Source organism: Pogona vitticeps, chromosome 5 (assembly GCF_051106095.1).
Source record: "Pogona vitticeps strain Pit_001003342236 chromosome 5, PviZW2.1, whole genome shotgun sequence".
In the NCBI taxonomy this organism is placed as follows: Eukaryota; Metazoa; Chordata; class Lepidosauria; order Squamata; family Agamidae; genus Pogona; species Pogona vitticeps.
The window spans coordinates 15,896,334-15,912,018 of record NC_135787.1 but is presented as its reverse complement, the minus strand read 5'-3'; the positions used below and the strand labels follow the sequence as shown (position 1 = coordinate 15,912,018).

The 15,685-nt window shown below is 41.1% G+C and overlaps 1 protein-coding gene across 4 annotated transcripts in view; it reads right to left on the bottom strand.

Annotated features, from left to right (window-relative positions):
- CCSER1 (coiled-coil serine rich protein 1) overlaps positions 1-15,685 on the bottom strand; it is an 833,168-nt gene that overhangs the window by 480,072 nt on the left and 337,411 nt on the right. For all 4 annotated transcript variants that reach the window (XR_013545785.1, XM_073001955.2, XM_073001958.2 and 1 more), the window contains exon 6: positions 13,091-13,301. Coding sequence is in view for 3 of the 4 variants with exons in the window: in XM_073001955.2 (XP_072858056.2) it covers positions 13,091-13,301 (211 nt within the window). In the remaining variant the exon portion in view is untranslated. The remainder of the gene's footprint in view (positions 1-13,090; positions 13,302-15,685) is intronic.

The following is a 15,685-nucleotide window of genomic DNA, read 5'->3' as shown; positions in this document are numbered from 1 at the left end:
GGTATACTACCAATGGCAAGCCAATTACTCCTTACCTTTTGTAGTGCACTATCTTCAGTCAATACCTTTGAAAGTGTAATCATTTATGGGGGGGGGGAGAGAATACAAACACAAAATGGGAAATTATGGTGCTGTCACTGGCTTTACAGCTGGGGGTGTGAGACACTTTGAAAATAAACAAAATATGTCCACAGAGGACGTTTAGCTGTTCTGATGCAATTCGGAACAGTAACCAGAATCTTTCACAAAGATCTCAAGGTTGCTGAAACATTCGTCTCAATAAAGAAATAAATCATTCTGAAAGACCGACGTAGGGAAATTAAAAGAAATCTGCGTAAGGATACTTTGGCAACAAAGGTAGCAGACTCTTTCTTGTCTGTGGACTACGCTTTACACATTTAAAGTCAGAATTACCACTGTTTCCCCACGACTAATAAAAATAATAGACTGTTGCAAAGCAAAGGAATATAAAAAGATCTCAGGAGCGAGGAAAATCCCAGGATTCATGGGTAGATATTTATTTTAGCTATCTCTGTACTGCTCAGGAGAGATAAGGAAACTAGTAGTCATGGAGCCGTAGCATTCGAGACTTGCTTCGTGGCACTCCAAGACTGCTAAAGCACTGGCAGAGAGAGCATATCTTTGTTTCTAGGTAGGTTATCTTCCTACGGATTTCTAACAAGAAGCACTTCAAGTGGGGAGGAACGGGGGGAGTAATCTCATTTTTCAAGTCTGTATTCTGGAGGAGAATAAGTTCTGCCAAGAATTGAGCAGAAATGGGGAGGGGGGGAGAGAGGGAAGACTGATTATTACTTTTCATGCCATGTCATTTCATAACTCGTTTTAATTGAGTTGGTAACGGGTGTTGATGCACGAATACTTTGAATGATAATAGGACAAATCTATCAATTTCTCAATTTCTAATGGAACTGCAAACTATGTTATCTGTTTTGACCCTTTCCATTGGGGGTATATTTTTGTTATATGAAAGATCACACGCAGTAGGGCAGTGGTTCCAATTGGGTCCCCAGATGTTCTTAGACTGCAGCTCCCAGAATCTTTCACAAAATGCTGTCCTGGCCAGGAGTTGCAGTCCAAGAACATCTGGGGACCCAAGGCTGAGAAGCACTGCATTATAGGCTAGATCCACAAGTGTCACACTGGACCCCCCCCCAGATGTTCACCAATCACAGCTCCCAGAAATCCTAACCAGTGCTGCCAATGATCAGACCTTTTGGAAGCTGTAATTTCTTTTATTTATTTATTTTATTTATTTATTGGACTTATATACCGCCCCATAGCACTACAAGCACTCTCCGGGCGGTTTACAATTTTTAATTATACAGGCTACACATTGCCCCCCTCCAGCAAGCTGGGTACTCATTTTACCGACCTCGGAAGGATGGAAGGCTGAGTCAACCTTGAGCCGGCTACCTGGGATTTGAACCCCAGGTCGTGAGCACAGTTTTAGCTGCAGTACATCGTTTTAACCACTGCGCCACGAGGCTCCTCGTGATATTAAGAATATCTAGAGCCTGATTTGGGAACACTGGTCGACATCCTTCACCTAGAATAAGTAAGGATGGGTTTATTGATCAGTATGTTTAAAGAGACAGCTTAGCCAAACATGGTTTATCAAGTAACAAACATATAAAATATTTGCTGCCATACACTGAGTTGGCAGGAGAGACCTGTACAATTAGTGCATGTCTAGATGGCCCACTGTTTTCATCACTCTTTGTTTCCTCTTTCTAATATCAAAGAGTATTGCAGAGAGCATGCAGTTGGGATGTGGAAAATTCAGCCTCAAATTGCTCGCTCACTGACAAGATCCAGACCCTATGCCATGCCCAAGCTGGGTTAACTGTGTTTTAATGGCTCTGGCCAATATATATGCAAGATATTGCAATCAGTGTGGTTTTCTATGTGTTTCCTTCTCTCATTAGTAAATTGCTATAGTTGCAACTGATAGACCGTTTGTCTATCTAGTCAGCTTGGAATGGCAGCAATCCTGTAAGGTTTCAGCCAGGAGGTTTCCCAGCCCTAAGTGAGACTCACTTAATGCAAAAAAGGTGTTCTACTGCTAAGATTAGGGCTCCCTCGTCTGTCACATTACCACCTCTCCTCAAGGGGCACATTTGGCTGAAAATTAATGAACAGCTCAAAGTCACCTAGTCCAGTGGTTCTTAACATTTTTTACTCAGGTGTTTTTGAACTGCAACTCCCAGAAACCCCAGCCAGCACAGCTGGTGATGAAGGCTTTTGGGAGTTGCAGTCCAAAAACAACTGAGTAACCCAAGGTTAAGAACCAGTGACCTAGTCCATATCAGAGCAAAGAAAAGATTACAACCTGGGTTTCTCCACAGCCTATGGACAATATCACCTTACACAGCTTCCAGTTCTGCTCCACTATATTTCTTAAGATTCTGACACTGTAACCCTACTCAGGTATTAAACCTGAAACTTGATATAAACAGAGCCCCTGATTATTACTATAAGAGTGTTCAGCTCCAGAACTTTGCAATTCTCCAATAAAAGCTTGAGTAAGTTTGGGTGCAGAGGGGACTTCTTGATGGAGAGGGTTGAGGTTAGCTTAAATGCACCCATATCCGTATATCTGGTTGCTGATCCTGTTCCAGTCTTGTTGCCTTTTATCACACTATGGAACTTTCTGGGTTGTTTTGCTGTTGTTATTCTCTGTTTGTTTAATGACTATTTTATTTTCAGGAATGGCATGAGAAGAATAATTTGAGGGAAATCTGTCTTGGACCTTTCTCTCCTTAAACTGGTCTATCCAGTTAAGACTATTCATTCCGCTGACACAGTATTGACACAGCAAAATGAAAGAGCAAGTGAAGGACATGTACATGTGAAGCAAGCTTGTTTGAAATGTATATCAGCTAGGAATGAGGTCCACAAATGGGACAGAGTTTCCCTTAGGTTTCTACACACACAGTTAGTGTTGCTTTACATATTAGAAAATTATGTTTGACAACTTGACATTTTAATTCCTTCAATCCAATTAAGCTGCTAAGAGATTCAATTACTGCATAACATGGGTCAGGAAGTCCTCTGTCTGTAGTGCCCTCTTTCTTATCCCTCTTCTATTTCCTATTGCTTTCTATTAACAGAGCTGGAGAACTCATTAGGAGCCTTGTTATCATTAACATTATTAAACTTTGTCTTCCTCATTATCAGGAACAGTTTTATCTTTGCTGTCATGAAGTACCACATTATTTAGTTCGAAATTACTCAATGGCTATGGAAAGTATGGAGTACATTCCATTCTTTCATAGACTTTTTTTTTTTTTTGGCGGGAGGGGTGTTCAAATTTTTCCAGGGTTTTCAGATCATTTGCAATGCAATCTGTGGTCTATGCAAGCTTATCAGGCAAATGAAGTAAATGAAGATAAATGGTGTTCTCAGTTTGATTGCCAAGGCACCTTAGGTGAAACTGGAACAGCTAGCCTCAGGCAATACAAGGTACACAGAAAACCCAGCTCAATTTTATCTCTCTTAATGAGCCATATTTGCAAATTAATAATGGACAGTTGAGATAATGATAGGAAACACTCACTGAGCTCATTTTCAGTTAAGCACATAAGTAGGTAAACAAATGTTATTCAAAAATGTTAATGGACAAACATTAGTGATGAGTTTTTAAAAAGTATAATGCATTTGCATTAGCGATTTTGCATTTGCATTATAAGTAACACATTAGTAAGCATGATGTTAGTGCGTGTATTTTGCATTATTTCTCTCATTAAAAAGACTTAATAAAATGGACAACACTCCTCCACAAAAATTCTTTAAAAATCCAACGTTTTAGGATTAACTAATAAATATTATTTGTTACACACACACATACTGCAAATTCAGAAATAGTCTTGCAGCACTTTTTGTCCCGTGGGCTCCAGTCCACAAGCGCAAAGGCCAAATGAAATGTGAAGGTGCCACAAGTCTTTTTGTTGCATTTGTTGTGAACATGGCTGCCATCTGGGACACACCTAAACTATGTTAGTGGAGGTTAAACACTAACATTGATATCCTTTTCTTAATCCAAAAGCAATGTGTTATGGTAACATCACTACCTGAAACATATAATTCAAGGAGAAGGAGCCAAAGCCGACCTGAGTTAGTGCCTAACAAAGTTACTACTCTGTTGGCCATACAAAGCTCCTTGTCTTGCTGAATGATTCTCTTGAGCTAGAATCTTCCCTGTGCCTGCATCATTGTCTGAAGTGTGCTTGAAATATTCTGTCAACACCAACCATAGGTAACAAAAATTTCTGCCAACCAGTGTCCTGCTCCAAAATCCATGGAGCAGAACACTAGCAGGTAAAGAATGGAGTGGCGGGGGCGGGGGGGGGGAGACTGCTAGAAAACTCATGACCGTGTCATCCTTCCTAATCTCCAAGCTGTGCTTAAATTCTAGGCAATGTGACACACTTCTGTCTGCTAAAACTAAATATTTGGATCATTATTTTTTTGTTTAAAAACATTAAAGCAAATATCCTACTGCTAGTCCCAAAGAAGAATAAGCCTATTGAACTAAATTGTTGAGTGGTAATTCAATGAAAGGAAAATCCAATGCTGCAAAGAAAAATACTGCATAGGAACCTGGAATGTAAGATCTATGAACGTTGGGAAGCTGGAGGTGGTCAAACAGGAGATGGCAAGAATAAACATCGACATCCTGGGCATCAGTGAACTAAAATGGACAGGAATGGGCGAATTCAGCTCAGATGATTATCATATCTACTATTGTGGGCAAGAATCCCGTAGAAGGAATGGAGTGGCCCTCATAGTCAACAAAAGAGTGGGAAAAGCTGTAATGGGATGCAATCTCAAAAATGATAGAATGATGTCAATACGAATCCAAGGCAGACCATTCAACATCACAATAATCCAAGTTTATGCACCAACCAGCATTGCTGAGGAGACTGAAATTGAACAATTCTATGAAGATTTACAACACCTTCTAGAACTGACACCAAAGAAAGATGTTCTTCTCATTCTAGGGGACTGGAATGCTAAAGTAGGGAGCCAAGAGATAAAAGGAACAACAGGGAAGTTTGGCCTTGGAGTTCAGAACGAAGCAGGACAAAGGCTAATAGAGTTTTGTCAAGAGAATAAGCTGGTCATCACAAACACTCTTTTCCAACAACACAAGAGGCGACTCTATACATGGAAATCACCAGATGGGCAATATCGAAATCAGATTGATTATATTCTCTGCAGCCAAAGATGGAGAAGCTCTATACAGTCAGCAAAAACAAGACCTGGAGCTGACTGCGGTTCTGATCATCAGCTTCTCATAGCAAAATTCAAGCTTAGACTGAAGAGATTAGGAAAAACCACTGGGCCACTCAGGTATAATCTAAACCAAATCCCTTATGAATACACAGTGGAAGTAAAGAACAGATTTAAGGAACTCGATTTGGTGGACAGAGTGCCTGAAGAACTTTGGATAGAGGCTCGTAACATTGTCCAGGAGGCAGCAACGAAAACCATCCCAAAGAAAAGGAAATGCAAGAAAGCAAAGTGGCTGTCCAACGAGGCCTTAGAAATAGCAGAGAGGAGAAGGGAAGCAAAATGCAAGGGAGATAGGGAAAGTTACAGAAACTTGAATGCAGACTTCCAAAGAATAGCAAGGAGAGACAAGAGGGCCTTCTTAAATGAACAATGCAAAGAAATAGAGGAAGATAACAGAAAAGGAAAGACCAGAGATCTGTTCAGGAAAATTGGACATATTAGAGGAACATTTTGCGCAAAGATGAACATGATAAAAGACAAAAATGGAAGGGACCTAACAGAAGCAGAAGACGTCAAGAAGAGGTGGCAAGAATACACAGAGGAATTATATCAGAAAGATTTGGATATCCCGGACAACCCAGACAATGTAGTTGCTGACCTTGAGCCAGACATCCTGGAGAGCGAAGTCAAGTGGGCCTTAGAAAGCCTGGCTAACAACAAGGCCAGTGGAGGTGATGGCATCCCAGTTGAACTATTTAAAATCTTAAAAGAAGATGCTGTTAAGGTGCTACATTCAATATGCCAGCAAGTTTGGAAAACTCAACAGTGGCCAGAGGATTGGAAAAGATCAGTCTACATCCCAATCCCAAAGAAAGGCAGTGCCAAAGAATGCTCCAACTACCGTACAATTGCACTCATTTCGCACGCTAGCAAGGTTATGCTCAAAATCCTCCAAGGTAGGCTTCAGCAGTATGTGGACCGAGAACTCCCAGAAGTACAAGCTGGATTCCGAAGAGGCAGAGGAACTCGAGACCAAATTGCTAACTTGCGCTGGATTATGGAGAAAGCCAGAGAGTTCCAGAAAAACATCTACTTCTGCTTCATTGACTATGCGAAAGCCTTTGACTGTGTGGACCACACCAAACTATGGCAAGTTCTTAAAGAAATGGGAGTGCCTGACCACTTTATCTGTCTCCTGAGAAACCTATATGTGGGACAGGAAGCAACAGTTAGAACTGGTCATGGAACAACTGAGTGGTTCAAAATTGGGAAAGGAGTACGGCAAGGCTGTATATTGTCCCCCAGCTTGTTTAACTTATATGCAGAATACATCATGCGGAAGGCTGGACTGGAAGAAACCCAAGCCGGAATTAAGATTGCCGGAAGAAATATCAACAACCTCCGATATGCAGATGATACCACTCTGATGGCAGAAAGTGAGGAGGAATTAAAGAACCTTGTAATGAGAGTGAAAGAGTGAAAGAGGAGAGTGCAAAAAACGGTCTGAAACTCAACATCAAAAAAACTAAGATCATGGCCACTGGTCCCATCACCTCCTGGGAAATAGAAGGGGAAGATATGGAGGCAGTGTCAAATTTTATCTTCCTGGGCTCCATGATCACTGCAGATGGAGACAGCAGCCCTGAAATTAAAAGGCGCCTTCTTCTTGGGAGGAAAGCGATGACAAATCTTGACAGCATCTTGAAAAGCAGAGACATCACCTTGCCAACAAAAGTCCAAATAGTCAAAGCTATGGTTTTTCCTGTCGTGATGTATGGAAGTGAGAGCTGGACCATAAAGAAAGCAGACCGCCGAAGAATTGATGCCTTTGAATTGTGGTGCTGGAGGAGACTCTTGAGAATCCCCTGGACTGCAAGGAAAACAAACCTATCAGTTCTAAAGGAAATCAACCCTGAATGCTCACTTGAAGGACAGATCCTGAAGCTGAGGCTCCAGTACTTTGGCCATCTCATGAGAAGAAAAGAGTCCTTGGAAAAAACCTTGATGTTAGGAAGGTGTGATGGCAAGAGGAGAAGGGGACGACCGAGGACGAGATGGCTGGACAGTGTCTGCGAAGCAACCAACATGAACCTGACACAACTCCGGGAGGCAGTAGAAGACAGGAGGGCCTGGCGTGCTCTGGTCCATGGGGTCACGAAGAGTCGGACACGACTAAACGACTAAACACACACACAATTCAATGGGTCTACTCCAGTGGCCTACAAGAACATCCAAAGTCACTTATAAAACCAAGTGGCTTACTAAAACTGTAATGTAAAATAAAGGAGGGGGCAATAGTTGAGAGAATAAAGCATGAGAACAACATGAGAAGAAAAATGCAGTACACAAAGTATTAATATTCTACGTTCAAACTCCTTCATGAACCAGCCGTGTCATGATGTAACAAAAAGTCAGGATGAAAAATCAAGACCAGACAGGTCTTCCAGAAAATGAGCTCTTCAGTCTAGATGAAGTGGCTGAGGAAAAAAAGACCGGTGTCCAGATAGGCGGGATATAAATTCAATAAATAAATAAATAAATAAATAAAAACACCATCTCCCACTATACCAGGCAGAGATGTACATTAAAAGTAGTGCTTTCACTGGCAACCTCAGGAACAGCTCAAGCTAATTTCATAAGAAGAAATATAACCCTTAGTATAACAAATTGTGGGCCTCAAGAAGATGGCAAAATGGTGGTTCTGTTTTCCCACTTTTACCCTTAAAGACACAAATATTGCTTCTCTTCATAGCTCAACTCAATGAGGCTAGTTCCAAGTAAGGACAAACAGGATGACATTGTACGTCTCCTTGCATGAAGAGTTTCTTTTTTGCATCGCATCTAGACCCAACTCTGCTTCTTCCCAACATATGGGTCCTTTGGTTTACTTTTGCTTCGAGCAGACAAGAAAAGAAAGAGGGAGGCAGCTGCTTTGAAGAAACGTTTTTCTATAGTCACTTGCTTGGTGGAGTTAAGTGAAATGTAATCACCGGTAAAGAGGCTACAACTTAGGCACTACAAATATTCTACAGAATATTCTCACTGGCATTTGAATTCTGCTTCCCCAGCCTTTAACTTTCATAAGGAATGTTTACAGTATCAAAAGAGCTATTTCTCCTCCTTTCAACTCTCTACAAATATCATTCATGACTGCTCCTTTTGAAAAGAAATGCCAAGATATCAAATTTCATGTCAGCAAATTTCATGATTCGGAAAATGAGAGAGGAAGGAAGGACGAAGGCTGCTGAACTCCAGCATCATCTCGTCATCAAAGTTCAGTTTAAATCCAGTTACTTATTATTAGCATTATTATTATTATTTCTATGTAAAATTAAAATTTCTGCACATTAAAGCATCGTGAAAAGAAGGAATCACCCACTTCCAGTACGACTTACTTTTAGCATATTTAAATATAGCTTTATTGAATAGATAAGCAATGCTACACTAGTTAATTACAAACTTACTTAAAGAAACCTGGAGAGATTTACAATTTAATAAAGATCTCTGCTTTTCACTTCTCAAATTTCTGGCCCTTGTGAATGAATGAATATATTTTGTTCATGCGGAAGTTACAATGGCACGAATCTATTATGTTGAAGAACCTGAATTCTGGTGCCTTATCCTACAGTGTTTAGGAATATTGCAAAGTTTTACCCTGCTACAGTACTGCCTCTTGTGTTCTTGCAACTGTTCTTTTGACACAATTCTGACACAACTGGAGAAGAACCAAAGCTTGAAATTAACTAATTAGGAGCAACCTAATACCATGTAACGAGCTACTTTTGTGTGACTAGCAATTTATTTGTTTGTTTAAAATCTTTTTATTTTGCTTTTCTCCTTAAAAGAAAGGTGGAAAACAATATTTTAAACCAACGAAGCCACCCAAGGCAGCTTACATAATTAAAAATATATATGTTTGATTCTTTTTAAATATTTGTAAACTTACTGTTTATAGCCAAACGAAGCCACCCAAGGCAGCTTACAGAAAAAAAAAATTATGTAAGCTGCCTTGGGTGGCTTCATTTGGCTAAAAACAGTATGTTTACAAATATTTAAAAAGAATCAAAGACCACACTAAAATGGTAAACTAAAATCAAGACCAAAAACAGATTCACAGCAACAAGACACAACACTCAATTTAAAAAACTAACTTAGACAGCCTATCACTATGGGAAAGCCTGTATGAAGAGAAAGGTCTTTGGCTGCTTGTGGAATAACAGCAAAGACGGGGCCAGCACAGCCTCCTGTGGGAGCGACTTCAGAAGTCTGGGAGCAGCGACAGAGAAGACCATCCCCTGAGTCCCATGACACACGCCTGTGAAGACGATGGGATCAAGAGCAAGGTTTCCCCTGATTATATTAACACCCCAGCAGGCTCACCAAGGGAGATGTGGTCCTTGAGAAAGCTTGCACTTTGAAAACCAGCACTTTGAATTGTGCCTGGAAACAGACCAGGAGTCAGTGGAGCTGCTGCAATGGGGGTGGGTGGGTGGGGAGTGGCGATCTCCTCTGAAGCCATTAATCCCCCAGGCCTTCACAAGGTTCTCGCTCTTCTTCCTTCTTCGCTGCCACCAGGTATTGCTGTCTCAATACCATTCACGCAAGGAGACGTGTACTTTTGAAACTTATTTATTTGACCAGGGAGGGTAACATCTGATTAATATTCAGTAGGTAAATCACAGGTTGCTAATCACTTGAAACTGAATCAGTACTACTTTAACTTTAAAGCTCTATCCACTCTCTGTACCATTCAGCGTCCTCACAGATCTCTCAATCACCCTTAGTTCACTCTTAAGTTTCACACAGTCTCTCTCTACCAGAATCTCTCTCACTCACAGATTCTCTCTCATACTCCATACGCCAGCCTTTATATCCAAACCCCTCCCGCCTTGGCACCGCCTTCCATTCACTCATTGGCTCCTTCTCCACTGCTCAGCTGTGACGGACAGGCGAGGACACAGCTGTTCGCCACAGTGGGGTTTTAATGTGATCCTGGTAAGGTGCAATTTCAGAATTGGCCACTAGAAGAAGCCAGCTAATATTGCCCTGCATTTTTCTGGCCTGTTGGGTAATAGCAGTGTAGCACATAGTGTCACCAATTACTTGCATGATCAAAGCAACAACAGCAAGAAGAAGTATGAGTAAAACAATTCAATTCCTTTTAAAATGTAACATTATGAGTTCTGACAACAACTAAACCTCTTTGATAACACCCACAAGACACAATGTTAGCTACTATTTTCATTCTTGCTATAATTCTAAAGACTTTTAGTGAAACAAGATCACAGATGCTCCAAAACAGAACTCTGACACTGAGTTTCCACTGCTTTGGGAACATTCTTTAATGTTGTTTCCCCATGCTTTGCCAACCATGCGTAATAAAAGGAAAAATGCATAAACTTTATCAATTCATACAGATCCATCATATAATGAATGCAAAATCACATGATGACTTTCGTTTGTAAAATAAACGACCTGGACTTGGGTAGCAGGACTTGCTTTCAAGTCAGACTTAAGTTGTACCAGTAACTCAACTTGGACATGACTTAGGTTTGTTTTGCTTTGCTTTGTTCTTGATGACTCAGACTCAAATTGAAACTCAGACCCTGCCCACCCTTCTGCTTATTTTCCAGGGGGAAAGCAAGTTTTTAATAGGTACTTGGGTATGGGGCTTGGGACTTGGTGTCAAGGATTCAGACTTGGAACTTGGACCCAAAGACTTGCCAACATCTCTGATAAACAATACAGTGCAAAAAAAAAAACAGCAAGCAGAAGTTTCATTCTAGCCACATGTAGATGTGGTATTAAACACAGCTCAGTGCTACACAAAGGAGCCTGGGGCTTGTGTAATGTACCATTTCTTCTTTTCAGGCAAAGCTGGGATGAGATTTGCAGCATTTGTTTTTCCTCAAATTAACCCCACTTTGTCCAAGAGTAAACCATGGTGTCTGTGTTTTTGTTGGTGTTGTTATTTAGTCGTTAAGTCATGTCCGACTCTTCATGACCCCACGGACCAGAGGATACCAAGCCCTCCTGTCTTCCCCTGCCTCCTGGAGTTGGGTCAAATTCATGTTGGTTGCTTCGATGACACTGTCCAGCCATCTCATCCTCGGTCGTCCCCTTCTCCTCTTGCCTTCACACTTTCCCAACATCAGGGTCTTTTCCAGGGAGTCTTCTCTTCTCATGAGATGGCCAAAGTACTGCAGCCTCAGCTTCAGGATCTGTCCTTCCAGTGAGCACTCAGGGTTGACTTCCTTCAGAATGGATAGGTTTGTTCTCTTTGCAGTCCAGGGGCCTCTCAAGAGCCTCCTCCAGCACCACAATTCAAAAGCATCAATTCTTCAAGCCTTCTTTATTGTCCAGCTCTCTCTTCCATACATCACTACTGGAAAAACCATAACTTTGACTATGCAGACCTTTGTCAGCAAGGTGATGTCTCTGTTTTTTAAGATGCTGTCTATGTTTGTCATCGCTTTCCTCCCAAGAAGCAGGCATCTTTTAATTTCATGGCTGCTGACACCATATGCTGACAACACTTGACAACACTTACTGGTTGGGATTAAGCCACTAACTTTGCTTAATGAAAAATGAAAGCAGATGTTTCTGATCGGCTTCTCATGGTGGTGCTGGGAGATGGGTAGTAGGGTTGTACTCAAAACAACCAATTCTGGTTTAGCAGTATTTCCAAAAACCATATCATTTGTCACATAAGCTATACTTTTCAGTGAAAGCAACTGCAGTGCAGACCAATAGCACTTATGAGTGGTCAGCTCAATTTTAAGTTGATGGACTACTTAAAAACACTGCTGGCATGGATGCTGGTTGAAACTCATTCTGGCTAAGGGCTGAGTGATCAGATGACTGCTTTGCCATGCAGCAAGCAGTAATTCATCATGAATGTGTTACGTGGCCAGGGGCAACTGTCAATCAAGTCTGTTAGCCTGCAGTAAGACTGACTTACCATTTCATCTTTCCTTCCATTCCTATTCTAACTTCCACACACCGATTTGTTTTTCTTTTTTAGTTGATTTGACTCAGAACAGTTTATTTCCTTTCCAAGGGTATTGCAAGAAATGGTACCATGAGGATCTGGTAATTCAGGACTGGTTAACAATGCATGCATCTCTGGTACTAAAAGTCCCTAGATTAATTTTGTATCAGTAAATCAGAAGTATAAAAGTAAATCCTGTAAAATCCATCCCCTGTAGTCATGTCCACTTTGCTATTTCTGTAAGTACCATATTTTCCCATGTATAAGACTATACTTTCATCTAAAATCTTTAGAATAAAAATTGAGGGTTGTCTTATACACGGAAGTAAGTTGAGGAGAGAGAAAAACAAGTGGAGGAGAAATCAGGGATCAAAGTGATCCTGCAGGGCTTTTATCCCTGTTTTACCCTCCACTTGCTAAGCCTTAGCAAAAGGAAGGCAGGGATCAAAGCGCTGCAGGATGGCTTTGATCCTTGCTTTCCCCTCTGCTTACTAAGTCCCATGGGGCTTAGCAAAAGGAGGGGGAAAGGCTCAAAGCAATCCCATGGCTGTATAAGGGGGAAAGGGATTAAAAAGATCATGCAGCCACGGGATAGCTTTGATCCCTTTCCCCCTCATTTTTCTGAGCCCCGTGGGGCTTAGCACGAAGGGAGAAAGCAGAGATCAAAGCGATCCTGAAGTGCTTTGATCCCTTTCCCCCTACACTTGCTAAACCCCACTTAGATTTCTTAATTTTGGGTTAGAAAGTGGGGGGTGTTTTATACATGGGTGCATCTTATACACGAAAAAATACGGTAACTCACCACCATTTTAACACTTATCCTTCAGTAAGGTCAACTCTTACCTCTTGGAGAACCCTCTTCATCTTCAGCAGTAATGTTTTGACAGCAGTACAGTCTTGCATCATGAGCCGGAAGGGCAAGGATTCCATCCCTCCACCTTCTTCCATGGCTGGAAAAGGCCACTCCACTGATGGGCTGCTGGCAAGCTGACTGACACGAGAGCACCTTGTTTCTCCCCGATCCACTTCTTTGGACAGCTTGAGAGAAAGGTTCCTGTTGACGGACAGCAGAAAAAACATTAACAGGACAATTCTTGAAGGAGCTGCCCTAAAAGATAAAATGTGGCTCAGACAGAGCCTATATTTGTAGATGCTGCCTATCCTACTACTATATAAATGCTATGATCTAAAGCAGTAATCTCTAGGATTTTCAGACCTAAGGTCAGTCATAAACGCAACCTCCTACATTGTCATCTTTCTTGTTATCATTATCTTCTGTTAGACACTTCCAAAATGTGTACGGCATTATAAAATAATTAAACTTGGTGATACGTTGTTCTCTCATTTACATTTGTTCTAAAAGATGAATGAGAAGGTAGGAAGGGAGGCATGACTAAATCTAAATTAACCAGGAAGATCTGGGAAACACCTGCATTTTCAGTCACTGGACTTAGAGCTAGAAGGAACAGCTTTCAGAAAAATATTTGTGGGTAATACAGCACTGGCATGTCCAGGGTCAGAGGTCTGAAACCCCTCTGTCCCTCCTGGAGGAAGGTCAGCTGCAGAACTGCTGGCTAGCTCAATGGTTTAGATATCTGGCTGTGGATCCAGAGGTCAGGAGTTTGATTCTCCACTGTGCCTCCTTGACAGGCACTGGATTGGATGATCTATAGGGTCTCTTCCAGTAATGCAATTCTAAGCTTATTATTAAAACAACCATGTGTGGCTCACCATAAATGGCCTGCCTGCTGCATGGCCTTGGGCAAGTTTCATGTTTCCAGAGCTTCACAAGAAAGAGGGAGCAGTAAACAACCTCTAAGTACCTTATTCTTAAAAAGTCCTAGGAGGCTAATCATAAAATAACCTGGCACCACATGATTATAATTAATTATGAATAAGTTCCAACAATGAAGAAATATATTTTAGAATTAACATAATAACGAAAAAGGAAGCTAGTGCAAAGGAGATAAGGTGAAGCATTGTTATACAGTGGTGCCTCGCTTAGCGACGTTAATCCATTCCGGAAAAACATCGCTACGCGATTTTTTTAAGCCCATAAAAACACATTAAAACTTGCTTAATGCGTTCCTATGGGCTTTAAAACTAACCTTATGCGAACATCCTCCATTGCGGCAGCCATTTTCGGTGCCTCTAAAGCGAGGCAACACAGTGGGTGGCCATTTTGTTTTCCAGTGGCCATTTTGAAACAGCCGATCAGTTGGCCGAAAATGGGGGCTTTGCGGTGATCGCTTCCCTGCGATCATTGCAAAGCGATTTTTCCCCATAGGGGCCATCACTAAGTGATCGCTCTGGTGATGGGCAAAACCCCATCGCTAAGCGATTTCATTGCTCAACGGAGCAATCGCTAAGCAAGGCACCACTGTATTTATAAACAAGAAGGATGGGATGAGCAATAAAGAAAGGATGTCAGCAGTTTTAGACAGGGTACTGGAAAATCGAGAAGGGGCAGATTGCAATATTCAAGGCTAGATAAAGCAAGAAATGATAAAAAGGAGCAATTTCTAATGTCTTTCTTTTGCTCCTCCACCCTACTATCTCTTCATTTCCTGTCTTTTCCTATAAACTACAAAGGAAATTGGTGGTTGTCCCTTAATGTAAGATTTTCTCTGACCACTATGTGAAGACTGCTGATTTTAAAACCGGTATGTGCAATTAACTTTACAGTCTGGTAGGAGGCAATATGAATGGATACAAATATTCTGATCAAATCCACATGTAAATCTAGGAAACATCCCAGCTTAATCGCTGGAATATGGATCTGTTCTCAAGGAGCAAAACATTACACCACAAACAGTTCCTTGATCTATAATTTGTTCTTAAGCTTATGTCCAATAAACTATTAGCAGAAAATATCCGAAGTATCTTATTGTTGCACAAGTGATTGTGTGTTGCAGAAGTGCTTATGGCACAAGCCATAATTATTGTTAATGAAATTTCTGTAAATTGTAAATGTTCACAAAGTTTCTGTAAATTTCAGAATGAAAGTATTGAATTTGATGCTTGCATAAGGATGGATACAGTGTTTCCAGGAATCGTAAAAGCTTTGCACTAGCGGGCAGAATAACACCATTAAATTCAATTTCTTTACATTAAGTACTTAAAGCTAAGGCTGTGAACCTCGCAGTTTCTCACTTTCAGCAAGAAAACATGAAAAAAGCGGGGAGGGCCTCTATTCTCCTTGCAGCAAGATTTCTCTATACATGTCCCTTCACCTCTTCCTTCGAAACATTGTAGGATGTCTTGTGGCATTTCTCAGATGTTTGCATTTTCATTTCCCCCCTCTCAAACAGATACCAATCTGTACAGAATCATTACAATTCCTACATAACATAGCATCTCTCTTGAGCAAGATTTCCTGGCAAGGCATTGAGTTACAGACAATTTGGCAAGCTCCTGTGCAAAAGAGTAGGAGAAAAA